Here is a 19,663-nt window from a genome sequence, read left to right as displayed (position 1 = left end):
GTAAAACTACCCTGAGATATTATAATACAGTAAAACTACCCTGAGATATTATAATACAGTAAAACTACCCTGAGATATTATAATACAGTAAATGAAAAGGAACTAATGTGCCAGTCTGCACACTATACCATTATATTGTCCTCTTTAGAAAAAAACAGTTAAGTAACAGCATTTAAAAATGTTATCATGATTTTATACATGATGTATTCACAGAATATTGTTGAAAAAGTGTGATTAATTACAGAATACGTTTGTGATTCATTTAATAATTTCTTAAAAAATGATTGACACCACTAGATATAATACTGCAATTCGTTTTCTATAATAAAATAATGCATGGCATGCCAATGTCTGTGCCTAATTTTACATGTGTGTGTTTCGTGCCACAGATGACTGCACATACCTCAGGGTTTGCAATTCTCATGCACTGGTTGTGAGCTGTAATCTCACACTCTCATGCCACACCTGCCATTTCTCACGCACTTTGACAACCACTTATTCCCCTTCTATAAAACAACCAAAAAAAAAACAACTTTCAGAAAAATTTGACTAATGAAACAGTTTGCTACAGGTGCCAATCTGAGTTTCACTGATTGATTTCACATGCTGAACATCTGCTGGAGTAAAGCTGAGCAGTATGACAAAATATTCAGTCACATTCTCTCTATTTATAATTACGTGGTCGTTTTGAATACATCTTGAAAAATGTAATGTTATAAAGTGTACATGAAACTACAGTACCAGTCAAAAGTTTGGACACACCCCTCTCATTTAATGTTTTTTTATTATTATTTTCTAGATTGTAGATTAATATTAAATTTTACTCAACTTTGCTCACACTTGGCCTTATTTTCTCAGTCGGCTTTATGAGGTACAACCTGGACTGGTTCTCCAACTGTCTTACAGGGATTCTAGAGGTGCTGAGAACTTGTTTACAGCTTTTCCTTCACTCTGAGCTCCAACACCTGGTTTGGGTTTTTATATCAGCTATTTGCAGACCTGAGCAAAAGTACAAGTGCTCTTTCAAACAAGTGACTAAAGTAGATGATCTTTAGGCACCACACTTAAGGAGAAGTACTAATTTTTTTTTATTTAAAGCATTGCAAGTAGTTTATTCTCAAACTTTACGTAGAGTAAGGAAGTAGTTCCATGTTGTTACTTTTCATTTCTGGCTGTTTGTAAAGGCCAAACACTGTTTTTGTCTACTACCTACCTGCATGTTTGTTTCTTCAAAAGTTTTAAATAATAATCTACAATGTAGAGCCGAATAATTTGTGCCAGTAGTTTTAACTTCAATATTGGCAAAGTCTATGGAGAAAATTGTTAGTAAACATCTTACCACAATCATAGAAAATCAGTTTGACTCATCACAGTTTGCTTATAAAGCACATAGGGGGCTGAACTCACCATAGTATCCAGTCACTTACAAAAGCATAAGGTCTACGTTCAAATATTATTTAATGATTTTTCTTACATTTTTAACATAATGCAGGTAGACATACTTTTACAGCGTCTTCTGGATTTGTGCACTGGATTGGGGATTTTTTAATTGATCGGCCAAAAAAAAGTTCACCTTTGACGAGATTATTTTAAATACAGGAGCAGCTGTTGAGGTTAACAGACCATGTTGACATTGTAGAAAGCCAGTCAGAGATTGTATCTAGTTCTGGGTTGATAATCAAATCTTGATGAAGGTTTATGCAAACTAATAGAGAGTGTACTGGTGTATAATATATCTATCTGGTACTGACATGTGACAACACTAGGTAAAAGCAAACTGTCTAGAATTATTAAGGTGGTAGGAAAAATAATTGGTTGGCAACAAAAATCAGTAGATATGCTTTATAATAGAGCATTGTCTATGTCTTGCCACAGCAAGAATTTCTAACCCAATCCATCCTCTTTGAGCTTTGAGCTCCTCCCTTCAGGCTGACATTATAGAGTGCCTTTAGCCCTATCCGGACGGGATTAGTTTTTAGGGGGACATCTGTGAAAAATATTTCACACTTCTAGTCAGTGATAAAACTCCTGCGTCCAGTCTGCAATAAAAAAAACAGGAGCACCAATGAGTTTTTAGAGTTTCTCGGTCACATGGCAGTGCGTTCAGTAGCTCCTCCATTTCCACTCTCTGTTGTATTTACGTGGATCTCTATGGAAACGTGCTCCCAAAGTGTAATTGCGGTGCACGGTAGTGGGCAAATAGGTGAGGATACGATACGAGATGTCCCTTGCGACCATGGAGTTCAGCAAGAAACAGTAAGTTATTCTGCCTGAAATTTTCTTAGAGATCTGAGAAAAAATTCATCTGAGAAAAACACATACATGTTTTGTTATTTATTGTATTGTTATTTATGAATCTTTTGTCTGTGTTGTTTGTTCCGTGAATGTTTCTGTTTTTTAAGTGTCCATTTTACGGTAAAAAGTTTTATTCTATTCTAGTCTATGTAGTAAATAATACAAATAAAGAACAAATATAAGACAGAATGTGTCAAAAATGTTGACTGGTGCTGTATGAAGTTGACACATATAATGTTTTTATGGTTGTACTGCCTGGACAGTAGTGTGTAGTGGTGGGCGGGGTCTACAGGATGTTAGCTCCTCCTCCCTGCGCGCGCTCTAGCACGAGCAGGGAAAGTGGACGAGCGCGCACGCACGAGCAGCGATAAGTATGAGAAAGCGGGGTGAGTTCAGCTGAAGGATTTTTATCTCGACTTTTTCGACCTCAACGTGGAATAAACCGTCTTCAGTGTCTTCAAAACTATGGACAGATGATCGGGTAAGTCTCCGTGCTCAGCCGCTGAGGGCTAGACTATAGAATATGGAGGTTATGGTTAATAAAAATGGTTATAACAGGAGGTTATGTTTTTCACCCTAGTACTAGCCAGTACCCCTCCTCACTTAGATCTACAGAGTTCAATATCTAGTCTATAGGTAGGTTATCTAACTGTTCAACAGCTCTTGGTGCAGTATTTTGAAGCTGTTTCTGATTCTCCTCAGCACTCGGCATGCTAGAAGCACAGCTGCTCCTGGAAAAAGTGGGTTCCATGCCTCTTAAATGCAGTATTTGGTCAAACTTCATTTTTCTGCTGGTCTTGGCTACTGCAACACCTGCCAACAGGGCAGGGCAAGACGGTGGGTAGCAGCACAAAGTTCAACACCCTGTTTCTGTTTCTCTCATGTTTTTTAACTAACTATGGTCCTTACATGAAAATGACTAGTTTTTCTGTATGACTCACAGTGTTTTGTCCTGTCTGTGTGTTACCTAGACAAAATATGCACAATCCACTCAAGCAAGGAGGTCCTCATGGGCTCCAGCTTCCAGATCTACTGCGTCTTCAAAAATGAATGCAACAAAATCATCTACCGAGACAATGTGCCTTTGCCTTACAACAGCTCTAATCTAACTGCCGTGATGAACATTGTGAAATTGACGCAGGCCACCACCTTCACCTGCAGGTGCAAGGACCGTCCAGAGCCCTGTGGGATGGACATCACTCCAGGGTGTATGTATGCATATATATAAGCGATTTACAATGTTATTAGTTCTGAAATTAAGTCTAGTTTATTTGTATATGTGCAAAAAAACAGCATAATTTCGTGCTATGACTATTGTTTCTTTTACATTTATTTCCAAGGTAGTTAAAACCATGCAAGCACAACAAAACGTGTCAATTTCAATATAGAAATAAAAGTTTAATTTAGCAATTTTAAGAAAAGCACACAGCTCTCTTCATTCATTCAAGCTGTTTTTTTTATAATCAACAAAGAGCAAAAGTAACCTCCTAATATTTCAGTTAAAGACAATTCCAAAATATGGAAATCACATAAAAAAGGAAATGGAAATCACTCACATAAAAAGAGATCTTCACAGGTTTCTTGACATAAGCACTATCTGCTATTTACTGCTTTCTGGCACCTACTATATGTAAAGTTGTACAATCTCATTTTCTAATTGTTTTGTAAATTGCATTAAAAAGCTCCAAATGCTTCCACTAACCGCATCCATAAAATAAGGTTACAGCTGCAAATCAACATCTGCCACTTTTGGGGAAGTTTTCGAGCTGAACTGTTACCGCTTAGTGAAATAGCCTGTAAGTGCTGAGTGTTACATGAACAGAGAACTGACTCGTGAAATTCTGGACTAAAGATAGGTCAGTGGACAAGTGCTGTAACTGGGTGGAGACTGTCAAAAAATGTTGTTAAACACGCACACTTTCTTTTTCAGATCCACCCCAAGCCCCACAGAACCTTTCGTGTGTGCAAGAAGGAGAACTTGGCAAGGTGAACTGCACATGGAAAACAGGATTGGAAACACACATCCAAACCACATCCCATCTGTGGTTAGTAATGACAGAAATCAGATAACCTTTGACAACACTTATTATATAATATGTGTGATATAGCCCAGGTCAGTATATCTTAGCAGTGTCAGTTTAGACCAAAAAACATATTTAAGTGCAGCATAACATTTACTGGGAACAAATTGTAATCTCTTGCTAAATAAATTACAATTAAAACAGGTAATGTGGTAGTTGTGAGATTAGCAGTGTTCAGTAAGCATAGGGTCAGTAACTTAGTAATGCAAACCTAAATATTTATCATTTTGCCCAAAAGCACGAATTAAAATATGATGCATATTGTAATTGTGAATCTTATTGTTTTGCAGGGTGCAAGGGGATCCTCCTGTAAATTATACAAGTAAAACCGCTTCAACTTTGTTTGCCGTTCCATCCACACAGACTAAACTTACAGTTCGGGCCACAGCCATCAACAGTCTGGGCTCAGCTACTTCGGCTGCACTCACCTTCATGCTCAATGACATAGGTACAGTAGTCTTAAGACACAGGACTAGTATTTTACAGTTTATCGGAAAGAATGATGCCAAAGGCATGTGTGTATTTTAATCATATATTTAGAAAAAGGAAAACTAGGGTCTCCTAAAGTCCTGTTAGTGATTGTGACTGACTAGAGCTGATAGCTTTTCTGTGGCCACATTAAAAGGGTTGTTGGTAGGGGTGTGCGATATGGCCCTAAAATAATATCATAATATTTAATTGTATTTTTGCGATAGCGATACGAATTGGGTTATGATTTAATATATCCCAATATATTGTGATAATGTAAGCAAGTTGTATTGCAATTGTTTAAATCAATATTTAAATTCACAACTCTGTGAGTACAACTCTGCTTTCTAACAGTCAGGATTTGTACACAACACAAACTGAACCACTGTCTGACTCCAATCTTTACACGTAAACTAATGCTTAAAAATCATTCAACCTTTTCTTACACTTCTAATACCAGTTGACATCAGGTAACATCATGCCCTGAAGCTGTTTTGCCTTCAGTTAAACTGATAAATTTCACAAAATGAATGGAATGAGGAGGGCTTAAGATTTGTATATATACATTTGAAGTTTTCAAAAAGCTTAAATAAACATTTTGTGTGGTGCACACTCCGTGCATTGTGGGGAAAAAAATCTGAGATCTCATTAAGAAAGTTAATTCATGTCCATAAAAATGTAAGTAACCCTTTGACCACATCTGCATGGTTATCGATATCACACTTTAAGAAAGGTCTGAAGTAGAATAATGGCCTGTATGCAGTACTGTGATGCAAAATGGAATGTAATATTTGCAGAAATTTAAATTGATTGGATTTGTTAGCCCTACTAACAAAATATGTGTACGATCTGTGTTTGGATTTATGCCTTTCTCCTGTTTTTTTTATTGCAGTAAAGCCTTTAAAGCCGAATATTGTGAAAGTTAAATGCAACTCAAGAGATTGCCAACTTTACACAGACAAAAGACAAAACATTCATCTGGTGGACATCAGGTACAAAACGGATCAGGAGAGCTGGAATTCTGCTTCGTTTAATGTACGTACACCTGGTACACCATATTGCAAATTCAGCCCGCTTTGTTGTATAACATCAGATATATAAACTGATAAATAAAATCATGGTATCACATTTTGAACACCAAAAACCACTTTTTGCGTAGATAAGATGCTTAACACATTATGTAAAGCAGCAAACCGTTGACTCAGGATGACACTGGCAGCCCACAAGACCAACTGATTAGGTTAGTCTGTAGAGCACAAGCCTTTTGTGGCCTGATTCAGATCTAGACAGATAAATGTCAGGGGATTTTGCTATCCTCGGAAGGTGTCAAAACAGCATTTTTTTGCACAGTAAAAAAGGTAGGAGAGTTATGTTTAAGTGTTCAGTTTTATAGTGTCTAAAGACACTAGCACTTAAATAGCCCATTTATTTTAGTGACATTGACAATATTATGTGAGAGACATTTCTTATATTGTAACAAGAAAGATAAGTAAATATTAATATGAAATACTTTTCTTTTACAAGTATTAAGATTATTTTGTCTTTTAACACTAAATAGCATTGGGTCCATCTTCAAAGGTTCATTTAAGATCAATTCTAGCAATTAAAATTAGCTTGTTTTGATTTAAAATAGATAAATTTGTCTGATCCTTAACTAGCCATCATACTACATACATCATTAACAGCATTGGTATTATCGCATTATTGCCATTATATGTGTAATTTTTTGTTGCTACAGGTTCTAGCTGTGGGACTTAAATTATAAATGCAGATCTGGCAGTGCTTCGGCATAGCAAAGGGGAAATGTGACTGAGAACTCAAAACTAAACTGAGACTAAAGTTCATCTTTAGGACCAGATCTTTACAGCTACCTGTGGCTGCTATTTTCCATATCTGATAGAATTCATATGGCATTGGTTGCAAATTAGGTAGAGACAGGAACTGTTTTTCTATTGTCGAGCAGTTTTGATGAATGTAGATGGCTTGACCTATGTATATTTTGTATTTGTATTTTTACTTTTGGAAACTGCGTCTTCGGGTGACTGAAACAGGAACAAATCTCAGAGATTACACTAGAACATTCACCACTAGTGTTTCTCAAGAACAAAATGGCATGTTTGTGGTTTGCTCGGAAGTACCTGTGAAAGTATAAGTTGTGTAGTTTTGTAATAAAGTCACATGGCTTGCATACATTATGCAGATTTTGCTCTGGTATGATGATTAGCTGATGTTTTATGTTCAATTTCAAACCCTGAAAAATGGGCAAAGGTGACTGAAGAATGAGTTATAAAACACTATAATTCACACTTTAAAGAATTCTGCTGCTGTGTCTAAAGTAGAACCTTTATGTAAGGTTCAATGTATGTATTTAAGATACTTTCACAATATTCAGTGTTTTTTATGATACATGTCAACACAGTCTGGCCAACTATAGTTTCCTGTGTTAATGAACACTTATGCGTATGCGGGTAAAGAGAACAAAAATAGAAGTGGATGCTGAGCAGATAAAAATAAAGAGAGAAAATTTATGAGGGCTGTGGAGTTTATCTATCTATTCTAGGCAGAGCACAGAATGCAAAATTAAAGAATCGCATCAGATTTTTATGTCTAAAAAAACTTGGTGTGAAAGAGTCTGTTTGCATGAAGAATGGGACGAAATAACACAAACATTTCATGGTTTGGTATCCTCAGTTCCAAAATATATTTGAAGTGTTTTTAAATGCGAAGGAATATCAATACAAAATGGCAAGTGCTTTATCTTCTATGCAGGAATGTATTTATATTAATAAATTAAATGAAGTTGACAAAACATGAAATTCTGAATTCTATACTGTCTAAAATGACAAAGTCAAAGTGAATACAAGAAACACTGGAGGTTGGGCTTGTTCATAAAACAAGGCAAGAAAGAACTATTATAAGAAATATTAATATGATGTGTGCCACTGATTTTGTTATGAAATACGCTGAATGTCAATATTTTAGATAAGTTCATGTCCAACTACCTTATCTCTTTGCAGCATGCAAATTCAAGCACATACTGGAACATAACGTCGCTGACTCCATACAGCCTGTATACATTCCAGGTCAGGTGGAAACTTGGCCCCTCAAGAGGGCTGTGGAGTGAGTGGAGTGAGGCTAAGGAAATGACTGATGAAGAAGGTAATTCATTAATGATGAGACCACAGATGATGCTTTTACACTGTTAAATGAGTTCAGACTAAGGAACTTCAGTATAAGGTTCATGAAATTGAATTCTGTAACCTTGCTCTGTTTAAGCATCAGCACTGAGTACAAGGTACTATAAGAGCTGATGTGTCTGATGGAAATTGTGTGAGATGTATGATGGTGTTAGATAACTCCACTCTTGTGTTCTGACGTAGGTTTTTTAGCTGTTATTTGTCAGAAAGTCAAAAGGTACAGCTTATCTTTCAAAGGCATCTCTTTCATACATGTATTTGTAGTTAGTAGCTATTTTCTATTATTAGTATAATCTATATTTAAATCCACTCAAAAAACGTAGAGGAACACTGTAAAAATATTTAGCTAGAAAAATAATGTTTTGTATTTAATAACTGATGGAAATTAAACTAAGTAACTTTGGGGATTCAGACAAATGGGAACTGCTGGGAGGTTCTCATGTGGAACAATTTTAGAAAAAATGGCGGATAAAAATGCAAATGAAGCAGCAACAGCAGTTTGAAAGTGGATTATTAGTACATTAATATGTACTAATCTACTAACTATGTACTAACCTGAACCACCTGCACGTAGGGCTGGGAGGTTAATCAAATTCATTTGATTAATTAAAGTATTGTTTAAAGGGATTGTACAGTTTTACATATAGAAGCTGCCAGAGGGAATCTCGGTACATATATATATATATATATATATTTGCTTTGTTAGAAACCTGTAAATAACTATTTTATGCTGGAGTGATTTACATACTATACACTTTTCTTAACTGAAATACAAGGGGGTTATTCTGTTGTTAAGTCAAAATGTTGAAATTAGATGTACTATTAATCGCATTATATATGTAGTTCGCAACTAAGACCCAGCCAGAGATTTTCAAAAAACAATAAGACACACTATGACCTATTGAAAAGAAGTCCTCCTTAGTCCTTTTAAAGCTGAAACTATAGTTGTGTCTTGTGCAAAGTCTCAGGTGAGGAGTGGAACTTAATCACCGCACACAGCCTGTGCTTTTGCAGTCCCAGCTGAGACCAGCAGAAGGAGATATTACAACTACCAATCACATACTCCTGTTTTTAGATTATTTTCTATTGGATTAAGAACTAGAATTTCTGGTGCTTTAACCAATTCTTTGTAGACTTACTTATGTTCTTTAGGGTTAATGTCCCACTTCGGGTTTAAGCATCGTTGTTATGAAATTTCATCCCATTTTTTTAATTAAAGGAGATTAAAGGCGTTCTTTAATTTGCAAAAAAAAATAATGTCCTCGTTTACTACCATTTTCTGATGGTAAAATATTGTTGGCGTGATCAGTCAGTAAAAACAACTGACATGGTAGATTTGGACAGTGAGATACACTGTGAATAATTACCCTGAATAAATACCCTTGTAAAATTAAGGCTATCCAAATAAGGCTTTTAATAATGAAGATTTTTTTGGGGGATTAGATAAACATTAAACCACATTTCAGGCAAAGCAAATAACAAAAACAAAGCATTTGTTAAATAAACGTTCTAGCGAGGTAAAAAGAAATTCACGTCACAGTGACATTTTGTTTTATCTGTATCTACAGACTGATAATGATTGTTGACTGTACTTTTGTTTATGATAACAGACCACTGAAAGACAGTGTTGTGGCTTAGCATGGTATTATGGTCAGAAATTTCACAACACAGATAATAATGAAACTTATCAACATGAAGCGGTAACCTTTACATGAAAAAGCAATATACCTGAACGTGACTACTGTGTTTTTCCCCAGCTCCTGCTGTAATGGTTGATGCTTGGTATTTTGGAGACAGCAAAAACACACATTTATTGTGGAAGGTAAGTGTTACTACCTATTGTATCATTACTACAGTACAAATATTGGCCACATATCAAAAGTTTACGCTTGGACAGTTTTTAAGGAAGCTTTAACAATGTTTTCACTAAAGATGGTAAATTGGTATCAGGGCAGTCTTATGCTGTGCAAAATATTTAGACATCTGCTCACATAAATGACATGTTCAGATGTATTTGGACACTCTTTTTTATTTATTATAATCAGCTACTTTAAATTGCACCTGTTGCTGACACAGCTTGTTTAGTATTGGCAACAGAATATGACTCTCTCAAGCAGATAAAAATAAAAACCTACTGACACCATATCTAATCCCATGCTTTCTTTTACAGCAATGCTCCAAAATCTAGTAGAAAGCATTCACAGTTACACCAACAAAATTAGAGTAAACTCATTTTAATACACTTGATTTCAGAAGAAACAGCAAATAAGAGGTAGTCCTAATATATACTTTGACAATATAATATGATTTAAAACCATGCATTCCAGCAGAAGGACTGTTTTGTATTTTAAAACACCAGATCACTTTATAACAGATGCAGAAAACATAAATATAAAATTCTAATCCTAAAGTGTTAGGATAGTTTAAAATAACACTAGACCTACATTAGAAGAGATTTAAAGAAACATTTTGTGTTAATGTTTTCAATTTAATTAAAAAACCACAGTACAGAGAGGCGATGTGGAGCTAAAGATAATGTAGGAAACAGGTTCTGAGTGTGAGTAGGTTTGATGTGTAAATATGCTCAGTGTTAATGTAATTAACGCAGGGTTGTAGAGCAGAAATGTATCACAGCGGGCAGTGGAGAGCCAGACTGGGCAACATCAGGAACAGGGCATCTCGATACATGTAAAAGAGATAAATATAGATAAAACAGAAAGAAAGGAAAGAAAAAAAGGGATTAGAATAGTTGTTTTAGAAATGTCATGAGTAGAGGGACAGTTTTTTACTAAGCAAATGCACATTTAATTTTTATTTTATTTTATTTTTTCCAATGTTTTACTTTTTTAGTAACCTGGGATATGTATTGATATGAGATTTTAAACATTTAAATATTTGTATTATTTGTATTTGATAAGAAAAGTTCATGACTAGGATAGGAGGATACAGGCCTGAAAAATACAGTAGTGGTTCTGAATGTATGGGAATGCATGGTACAGTCATGCTGCTACTCCAGACAACCCCCTCCCCAGGAACTACGTAAAGGTCAAACCACTACTGAGCAGTGACTTGCATGATGTGAACTGCATCCTTTCAACCACTCTGTTAAAGCAAAAGCAAGAAGGCTTTCAAGTTTCAGTTTATGAAAAATCAAGTAAAGGTTTAGAGGAAATGACGGTCGTGACTAGTATCCTATCCAGAGTTACTGCCTCATTGATTTTTCATGTTTCATTGCTAGAGGCTGCTTAGAAAGCATAAAACGCATGTAGTTACCAAAAATATACAATTATTTTAAATGTATATATTTTTTATTTAATTAAAAAATAATCTTTTATGGTTTGATTAGGAGCTGAGCAAATCGGAAGCAAGTGGAAAAATTCTGGGGTATAATGTGACTGAGTTGGATGAAAGGAAAAAAATCAGCAGTACCTTCATCAAACATCCTTGCAGAAATTACAGTGTGCGGTGCTCCATCTGTACTGTGTCCATCTTTGCCAAAAACTCAAAGGGGCACTCTCCGACCAGGCGTATTCAGCTGCAGCCTATAGGTAGGCCATTAATAACATCATAACAGGCGTTCTTTGTCTTATGTTACTCCTTGTGTTGTGTGAAAGAAAAACAAGCTAATATTTCATGACATTAAGTAAATTTGTATGAGATATATGCATTTTAATCACAGAACTTGCAGAGCTTTTTTTGTTATTAGCTATTAGCATGTTTAAAAGATTTATTACACGTCATTACACGTTTCTGATGTTTAATTCAATCTAAACAGCTCGTTTTGTTCTGTATTTTGCAGGTTCACTTCGATATACTGTTTCACACCAGATTCTGAATGACTCCTCTATCGCCCTCTCCTGGCAGAGACCTAACAATGCACCGGAAGAGTACCTGGTGGAGTGGTACCCTGTAGAACGTAAAGAGCAGCTACAGTGGATCAGAGTGGAGCGCCACCTGCACACCACAAATATTACAGGTTAGTTTAATACTTGTCTTTTATTTTATTTTTTTATCATTGACAGACGTGAATAGAGAGGTTGTTTGTGCCCAGTAAGTTATCTGGTCTACTAATTCATTTGTCTGAGAATAAAGGATGTTCATTTAGATAAATGTAGTGTTGATTGTTTCTGGAATTTAATGCAATGGATTATTGAAAAGCTTATTTTTTTAATTTCCTACTAATTTTTAATTTGTATAGAATAAATAGTAACAAAGGAATTTGTGTGAATACAGTATTCACATTTGGACCCAGACAACCACACTAAGACCCTTTGAGACAAACAACCTTTGAAATGGTTAGTTTGTGGTGGGAAAGTGATCCCACCTTGATCTGACACAACTATCAGATTTACTTTGTAGATTTGTGCTAAACAGCTTGCATGGCCAAATTTAACATTTTATATTAATCAGATAATTACCACAGCTATAAATAGCATCTCTGTTGCTCCACGTTAAGTTACACAGAAATAAATATGCACTAGTCTGGAGGAATACAGGACTTTCTTCCTGTACTTTCCTGTATTTTCTTGGTCTGCCCCAGACAAGTCTGACAGGTAAGCAAGGAGAGTGATCCTGCGTGGTTTGTTGTGTCATATTTTTGTGCTTTTGTATTTTTTACCATGTGAAAACGAAACAAAACCAGGTGGAATACCTTCACGTTTACAAACTCACAAAATGATATGGACCAGTGCAAACTAATTTTATATATGAACATACCCATAAATATGCATTGAATCAGGCCTCAAGGACCAGGGTTATAGATCACTCCAGTTGCCACTCCAGTTTTGTGGCTTTCAGTTTAATAGAGAAATGTTAGACATTTTTGTAAAAGGAGTGTCTTAGGATGTACATTGAGGTCGTATTTCAAGCAATGAGAGATTTTAACAACTTTTGGACCATATAATGGTCTATATGGTATGATATCACTTTTTTCAGATTTGTCAATATACATTTAACACCGTTGTGTACAGTAATGAGTATTATTGTTTTTGGGCAAGCCAGCTTATCTCTCTATCTCTATCTCTCTTTGTAAAGGTTTGCAGCCTGCTAAATGCTATGATGTTGCAGTAGTTTATCTGTTCTCATCTGGGACAAGAAAGGTTGTCTTCAGTGGTCTCTCAACACAGCAATCAGGTCAGAGATTTTCTCTCAAGTTTTATTTGTTAAAGGTCCATCATTACATTTTAAAAAGACAGGTGTCATAAAACTGTTTCCTTGAACCCACAGTTCCACAACAGGGCCCCGAATGTGATGCCACAGTGAAAAATTACAGTGTGGAGGTAAAATGGGAAGACATTCCCCTAGAGAGGAGAGGTGGCTGTCTGACAAATTACACCATCTACCTGCGGGATTCAGGGGACAAAATTAAACGTTATAGTAAGAAATTAATATTCTTTTTATCATTCTTATAGGCCATGGTTTACAAATAACACATGCATGAGTTTTATGTTTTGTGTAGGTTAAAAATACTAAAAGAGCATTGAGAATGCCAGTTTAGTCTGCTACACATTTAAAAAATATATACCATATTATGCTGTGTTTAAATAAATTATAATAAATATGCAATTTGTGTTGCAGGTATCGGTAAGCCCTCCGAGAAAAAGTTCACTATTAGTGACCTTTCCCCGGGACAGCAATACAAGCTCTGGGTCACAGCCTGGACCAAAGCAGGAGAGGGACCCAAAGGAAGAGAGCGCAACATTGCAACACCACCAGAAATGATGTCGGGTATGGTATCGACAGATTTAGACTTTAACCACACACCACTCAAACACCTCCCTTTACTGAGCCATAGACTGTAATGAGCCTATAATGAGATATGCTGCGAAAACTAACAAAAGAGGGGATAACTACTACCCAGAAATACAGAGTGTGTTGCACTACTTTTGTCTCATGCGGCACAATCGAACTACCCCTTAAAAAACAGTTTTAAGAGCTTCATGTTATAGCAAAATTGGCCTAACAAAACACAGCCCTCAACGCAAGAAATGTAATCTAAAGTTTGGATGTACAAATAAAATATCTAAAACTAATCACATTCCTAATACAGGTTTAAACTCTGTTAAAAGCAGTGTGGAAACATGCATTTTATGCCCAAAACGCAAAATGTACTGTACAAGCAGTCCTCCCTTATGTCAGCCATATTTGTTCTTGCCTTTAAAGTGATATGTCTATCCTGTATGTCTATCATGTAATTCCCACCTGATAAGTGCTTGGAAAATTTACCTACCCACCAACCTGCCTACCAATGTTCTAGTGTGCTTCCTCTTTCTGCTTTCAAGTTCAAGGCTTTTACATTTGTCTTACCTATTTTTCACTGATTTCTGACTGGTATATTACTTGATGAGCTAAATGAGCTACCCATCCTCCTCTTTCAGCTGAAAAACCCATGGCTCTGGTTGTGTCAGTTGGTGGTGTTGTTTTCCTGGCCTGTCTTTTTTTCCTTTGCATCTGTCACTTTTCGTCAGTGCACAGAAGGTGAGAATGCATGAATTTTTTTTTTTAAAATACCGTATTTTTCGGACTATAAGGCGCACCGTATTATAAGACGCACTATCAAAGAACGCCTATTTTCTGCTATTTTTCCATACATAGGGCGCATCGCATTATAAGGCGCGTTAAGTGACACTAGAAAGGGTGCCTATATCAAAGTGAACAGGGGTGGCGCCATGTTTCCCTTCCCCCACCGGGGGTGGTCGCTTGCCGGTGGAGCGTCTCAGTATACAAAATATAGCTCTTTCAAAGTCAAACGAGTGCTGGATATTAATCTACACAGATTCCTCTCCTGAAAACTGTTTATTTGGGTGAGTAACGTGCTTCAGTTTATTTACAGTAAGCTTAGATTTCCAGATGTCCACTAAGGCTTGCTGCACCAGCGTTAGCATAGCTATCCGCTAGCACGCTAGCTAGTCACCTAAACTAGTAAAGTTAACCCAAACTTAAACGACAGCGTTACACTGAGTAATCCTGCGTGTTCTGGTAAGACAGTAAGATATTAGCTAGCGATTCGTCCCCCGTAGCTTGTTTTAACACGGTAAACAAGCAGATTACAGGCTGATAAAACTCACCTCTGAGAGAGTTAGCGCTTAGCATCTAAGTTAGCTAATGCTAGCCAGGCAAAGCAGCACAGACTTACAGGCCGATAACTCACCTCTGAACGGTGAACGCTTAGCGATTAGCATCTAACTCTAATAATACTGCTCCAGCAGTATTAAAAGTGCTAAATTTAGAAAATACTGATCTCTGAACAGTGAAAAAGCTAGCTAGCTAAGCGGTTAGCATCTAGCTAATGCTATTTATTGCTGCTCCAGCCTCGGAGCGGCACGGCTCTGCACGGAGTGTGTGTTTACTGCTCCTTACACCTGACGGGTAAAATTTAGATAATACTGATCTCTGAACAGTGAATAAGCTAGCTAATGCTATTTGCTGCTCCAGCCTCGGAGCTGCACGGCTCTGGACTCTGTATAGCACTGAAACTCTGTATAACGCTGCACGGAGTGTGTGTTTACTGCTCCTTACAACCTGACGAGTAAAATTTAGATAATACTGATCTCAGTGAATAAGCTAGCTAGCTTAGCGGTTAGCATCTAGCTAATGCTATTGCTGCTCAGCCTCGGAGCTGCACGGCTCTGGACTCTGTATAGCACTGAAACTCTCTATAACGCTGCACGGAGTGTGTTTACTGCTCCTTACAACCTGACGAGTAAAATCCATACAAAAGGCGCACCGTATTATAAGACGCACTGTCAATTTTTGTGAAAATTAAAAGTTTTTAAGTGCGCCTTATAGTCCGAAAAATACGGTACACATTTTCCACTTAAAAACAAAAGATTAAGAATGACAGTATGATATGATCTGTTCTGCAGGTTTTCACGCTGTTGTCACTGCCTAATGCCTAGCATTGTTCCAGATCCTGCCAATAGCAAATGGGCAAAAGAGTGTGCAAGTGAAAAGGTAAAAATGCTGTTTATATTTGTCTATAACTATACAAAAAAACGGGGATTACAAAAATAAAGGATAAACACACAGTGAGTGGTAATATCTCAAGGAAGCAGAGAGAGAATCCAGGTATATACAGACCTGTTGACTGGGCAAATGAGAGTCGGGTGAGAGTAAGGGAGGAGTCTGCCTCAATAGTCCAGAGAGGCTGACCTCAGATCAGTGGAACGGCAGCTGGGTGTGACAGTATTTGTGTTTCAGACAGGAATATGCATGCATTGTTTCGTCAGCATTTCTATAAATATCAATTTTGAAAAATGTCCAGAAATGTTAAAGTTAAAGAAATAGTTGATAGATTTTGCTCATATTTCTAATCAATATTTGATTATTTATTTATTGTTCTCTTTGGCAACAAAGCATTTATGCAACACTGGGACATTGTGTGATTTACTCACATGTTCTACATTTTGTAACGTGACTAGTAGTACATTTGGAATTTACAGTTGTTTTTTTTGTGATTTTTCAAGCATGAAAATCGGTAAGGATTAAAACAGCAGACATAGTGGCAATGTGGAGGTAATGGTTAAAAGGGTTTAAAAAGAGTTTGTATAAACTCATACTGCTAAGTGAATTGCAAAGCAGCAACCATACAAATGCATTAGCACCATGTGCTGCCTAGAGTTGATTTGGTCCCCCTTGTGACAAAATATCTGAACACTGAACTTTATAAGACCTCTGATGGTTTCCTCAGATTATCAGTGTTTCTTTAGGGCTGATCTGTGTAGAAAGCATACTTTTTAGTGTCCGTTCACAAAATATAAAGTGTAATAAAGCTCCTGATGTTTTTTGTTCTCCTCAAAGGGTGAGATGAAACTGCAGCTGTACCTCAGTGACTCCAGTATGAGTGAGGAGGAGCCAGATACTGTGGAAGTGCAGGAACTTCCACAGGAAAAATTCAAGCAAGAAAACATCCCCAAAGATGGAACATATCACTCAGTCAGCAACCTCAGCGTGCAAGAGCAGGAGCTGGAACAAGAACAGGAACAGAAGCACCACATTCCATCATCACTCTATCAGGCTACCACAACCAGCTCATACCTCAAAAGCTTATCTCATGAGTCGGGCTCCTCCGACACCACTCAGGCCTCCAGGGGCACCGATATGACTGTGGACTACATTTCTTCTCATGGTGTGTTGAGTGGAGATGAAGATGAAGAAGTTGATGATGAAAACTTTTTTCCCTGTCCAACGAGTCCTTTTCTGTCCCCTCTGATGTCTATTGGAGGAAAATTGACTCTGGACACAGTAAAAATAGACTGCAGTGATTTCTTGGATTTCACGTGAAGTTATTTTTCTTCAGTGTAAACCACTAAACTGATCATCTACTGACTGATGTGTGTCTGTAATGTCTTTACTAGAGCAGGGTATCACCAGTAATTTTTCCAAATCGACTTGATTAGTTTTAGAGTTGATTTATATGCTCGATATTTCAGTTAAAATAACAAGGTTGGTTAAAACAAACTTACCAATCTAAAAAAAAAAATCTTACACATTGGCCCCACCACTTAGCCCTACTCCTGTGTTTTGCCTGTGAACGCATAGGGATAGGAAGTTCCAATTCTTGTTAGGGTAGAGGGGTAGGGGGAAGTGTTAGGGTTACAAACTGAGGTTTGACAGAGGCACACTTCAAAAAGAGTACTTAAAAAAACAAGTATTTTCCTTTTAAACAAATTATGATTATTAATAGCTATATAACCATAGTGTAATATGTAGTTTCAATACAATGTCTCATTGGCAATTTTCTTCATAACAAGCATACAAAATTGTTAGTAGTTCATCTCAATAGCTAAACTAGCTAACTTTCCTGTTCCACCTTAAGGAATGGACAATAGTAATAAAATGCTGCACCACATGTCCCCTCTCTGATGACATACAATGCCCTAAAGTTAACTTCAACCTGCAGACCACTGCTTGTGGCCTGGTAATGAAGCAGTATAAATTATATATTATTTATTGGCAAATGTCAAACCCTTGAAGGGTTGTCCCAATTCTTATGGGAGGATTTCACCACTTCCTCTTGTAACTTTTCCAATGGGAAGAATTACACTCAAAGACAGGGGTTAGAGGTACAAAAGAGAAATGGGACTGGGCCTTAGTGTTGGGGCTTTAATAAATCAAGTAAAAACAAAATTACAAAGATTGCCACTTGGAATCATTAAACAATTAGCCTTGCTCTCTGAGTAGTAGATGGTACTTCTTGCCATCTTCCTGCCAGCTTGCACAGGCAGCTGTTGTATTGAAGGTGGAAAAGCACACTTTCTGCAAAAATATACACGTTTATATGATTCAATGTTAGAGCATTTAGATTTTTGTAACTCAGCCTTATTTTTTACACATCATAATCGAATGTTTTTATCAGCCAAGATGACACCATTTTTTATCCAGTATCTTAATGCTTTAAAGTGAATGTTTCAAACTAAGCCACTGCAACACTAGCAAAACACTTCAGTATAAACCTACACTGTTTCATACTGTCATACTTTACATTGAGAAGGCAAGAAGACTGTATTTCATCATCCCAGAATAATCCATGCTGTGAATCACATCATGGTTTGGCTTGTAAATTAAGACCAATGTACCTCAGTTGTGTTTTATTGTATTGTAAATTGTACATATTAGATTAAAATAACAGGTTTGTTATTGGTTCTGTGAATTCAGCGTTTTTATTTTATTTTATTTTTTTGCTTTTTAGGAAGTGCTGCTGCTTAAATGAGTTAAAAGTTATGGACTGTGAAAAACATGTATGCATAGACACATGCTAAAATATTTAGTGATAAACTTTTATCATCAAAAGAATATTCAGTTACAATACAAACTTTAAACACCCATGACCAACATGATAGTTAATGGAAAGGGGACCCAAATTATTTGAGATGGAGCAAAACTTTATGGGTGCCAGATGCGTGGTAGATTCCATTTCCAAAGTAAGTAAAGTTAATTAATATTCATTGATTCACAGTGCCGTGTGTATCTCCCAGATCATAAATCTAATTGTTCCTGAATAGGCGATCGGACACATTTTATAATCACTCTTGCTGTTTGAAGGATTTCTTGCAAAATGCACATTTAGTTGCAAGATATTCCTGGATTGACTGATGCAGATTTTCAGTAATGCTAACGTCAAAGGATGGTGCAAGCTATCAAAATTTCTTGCATTAATACAAGTACTTCATAGTGATTTTGTATCATTGTCTGAGATATAAGTAAACTCCTGCATTGTTTTATGTACCCATGGATATGTTTTTTATAACACTGGCTGCCACATACCCCATGCTTAACACAGTTGGCAAGGGTTGCTTTGCCCGTCTAGCCAGCATGCAAGCAGTTTTAGCAGAGAGCTTTGACTTGCTGTAATAATGAATAAAAGGTACTGTAAGTGAGGAGTAAACTCATGAGAACTTGGTAGCTTCTGCTTTGAGCTATTTTGGGCATGATGACCTTAAGCTCAAGCAGCTGCCACAGGAGTACTCATCCTAATAGCATAACCATCTTTACCATTAAACAGCCTCCCATACCCAACCCATCAAGAGGTTATGATGTTTGAGTCAGTAAATCTGTGACCCTTTTCTAATAGCTCTTTATCCCATTAACATAGGCTGCATCGGTCAATGTATATGGCACCTT

At 36.7% G+C, this 19,663-nt stretch overlaps 1 protein-coding gene across 1 annotated transcript; it reads left to right on the top strand.

Moving 5' to 3' along the window:
• Positions 1-2,646: 2,646 nt before the first annotated feature.
• On the top strand, positions 2,647-18,692 carry il12rb2 (interleukin 12 receptor, beta 2a). Its single transcript, XM_007258353.4, has 16 exons — positions 2,647-2,776; positions 2,998-3,132; positions 3,267-3,503; positions 4,226-4,340; positions 4,667-4,824; positions 5,737-5,879; positions 7,862-8,003; positions 9,799-9,863; positions 11,388-11,589; positions 11,841-12,017; positions 13,076-13,174; positions 13,268-13,417; positions 13,619-13,768; positions 14,419-14,518; positions 15,907-15,994; positions 16,841-18,692. Exons 2-16 carry the CDS (start codon positions 3,006-3,008, stop codon positions 17,321-17,323), a joined length of 2,436 nt encoding a protein of 811 aa, XP_007258415.3. The 5' UTR covers positions 2,647-2,776; positions 2,998-3,005; the 3' UTR covers positions 17,324-18,692.
• The last annotated feature ends 971 nt before the right edge of the window (positions 18,693-19,663 follow it).

This window comes from Astyanax mexicanus, chromosome 5 (assembly GCF_023375975.1).
Source record: "Astyanax mexicanus isolate ESR-SI-001 chromosome 5, AstMex3_surface, whole genome shotgun sequence".
NCBI lineage: Eukaryota > Metazoa > Chordata > Actinopteri > Characiformes > Acestrorhamphidae > Astyanax > Astyanax mexicanus.
Note: the sequence above shows the minus strand (reverse complement) of the source record. Positions and strands in the feature narration are given on the sequence as shown.

Coding starts and splice junctions, on each gene's coding strand:
- il12rb2 (XM_007258353.4), top strand. CDS start 3,006: ATGCTAGAAGCACAGCTGCTCCTGGAAAAAGTGGGTTCCATGCCTCTT. Junction 4,825..5,736: donor CTTCATGCTCAATGACATAG/GTACAGTAGTCT, acceptor TTTTTATTGCAG/TAAAGCCTTTAAAGCCGAAT. Junction 5,880..7,861: donor GGAATTCTGCTTCGTTTAAT/GTACGTACACCT, acceptor ATCTCTTTGCAG/CATGCAAATTCAAGCACATA.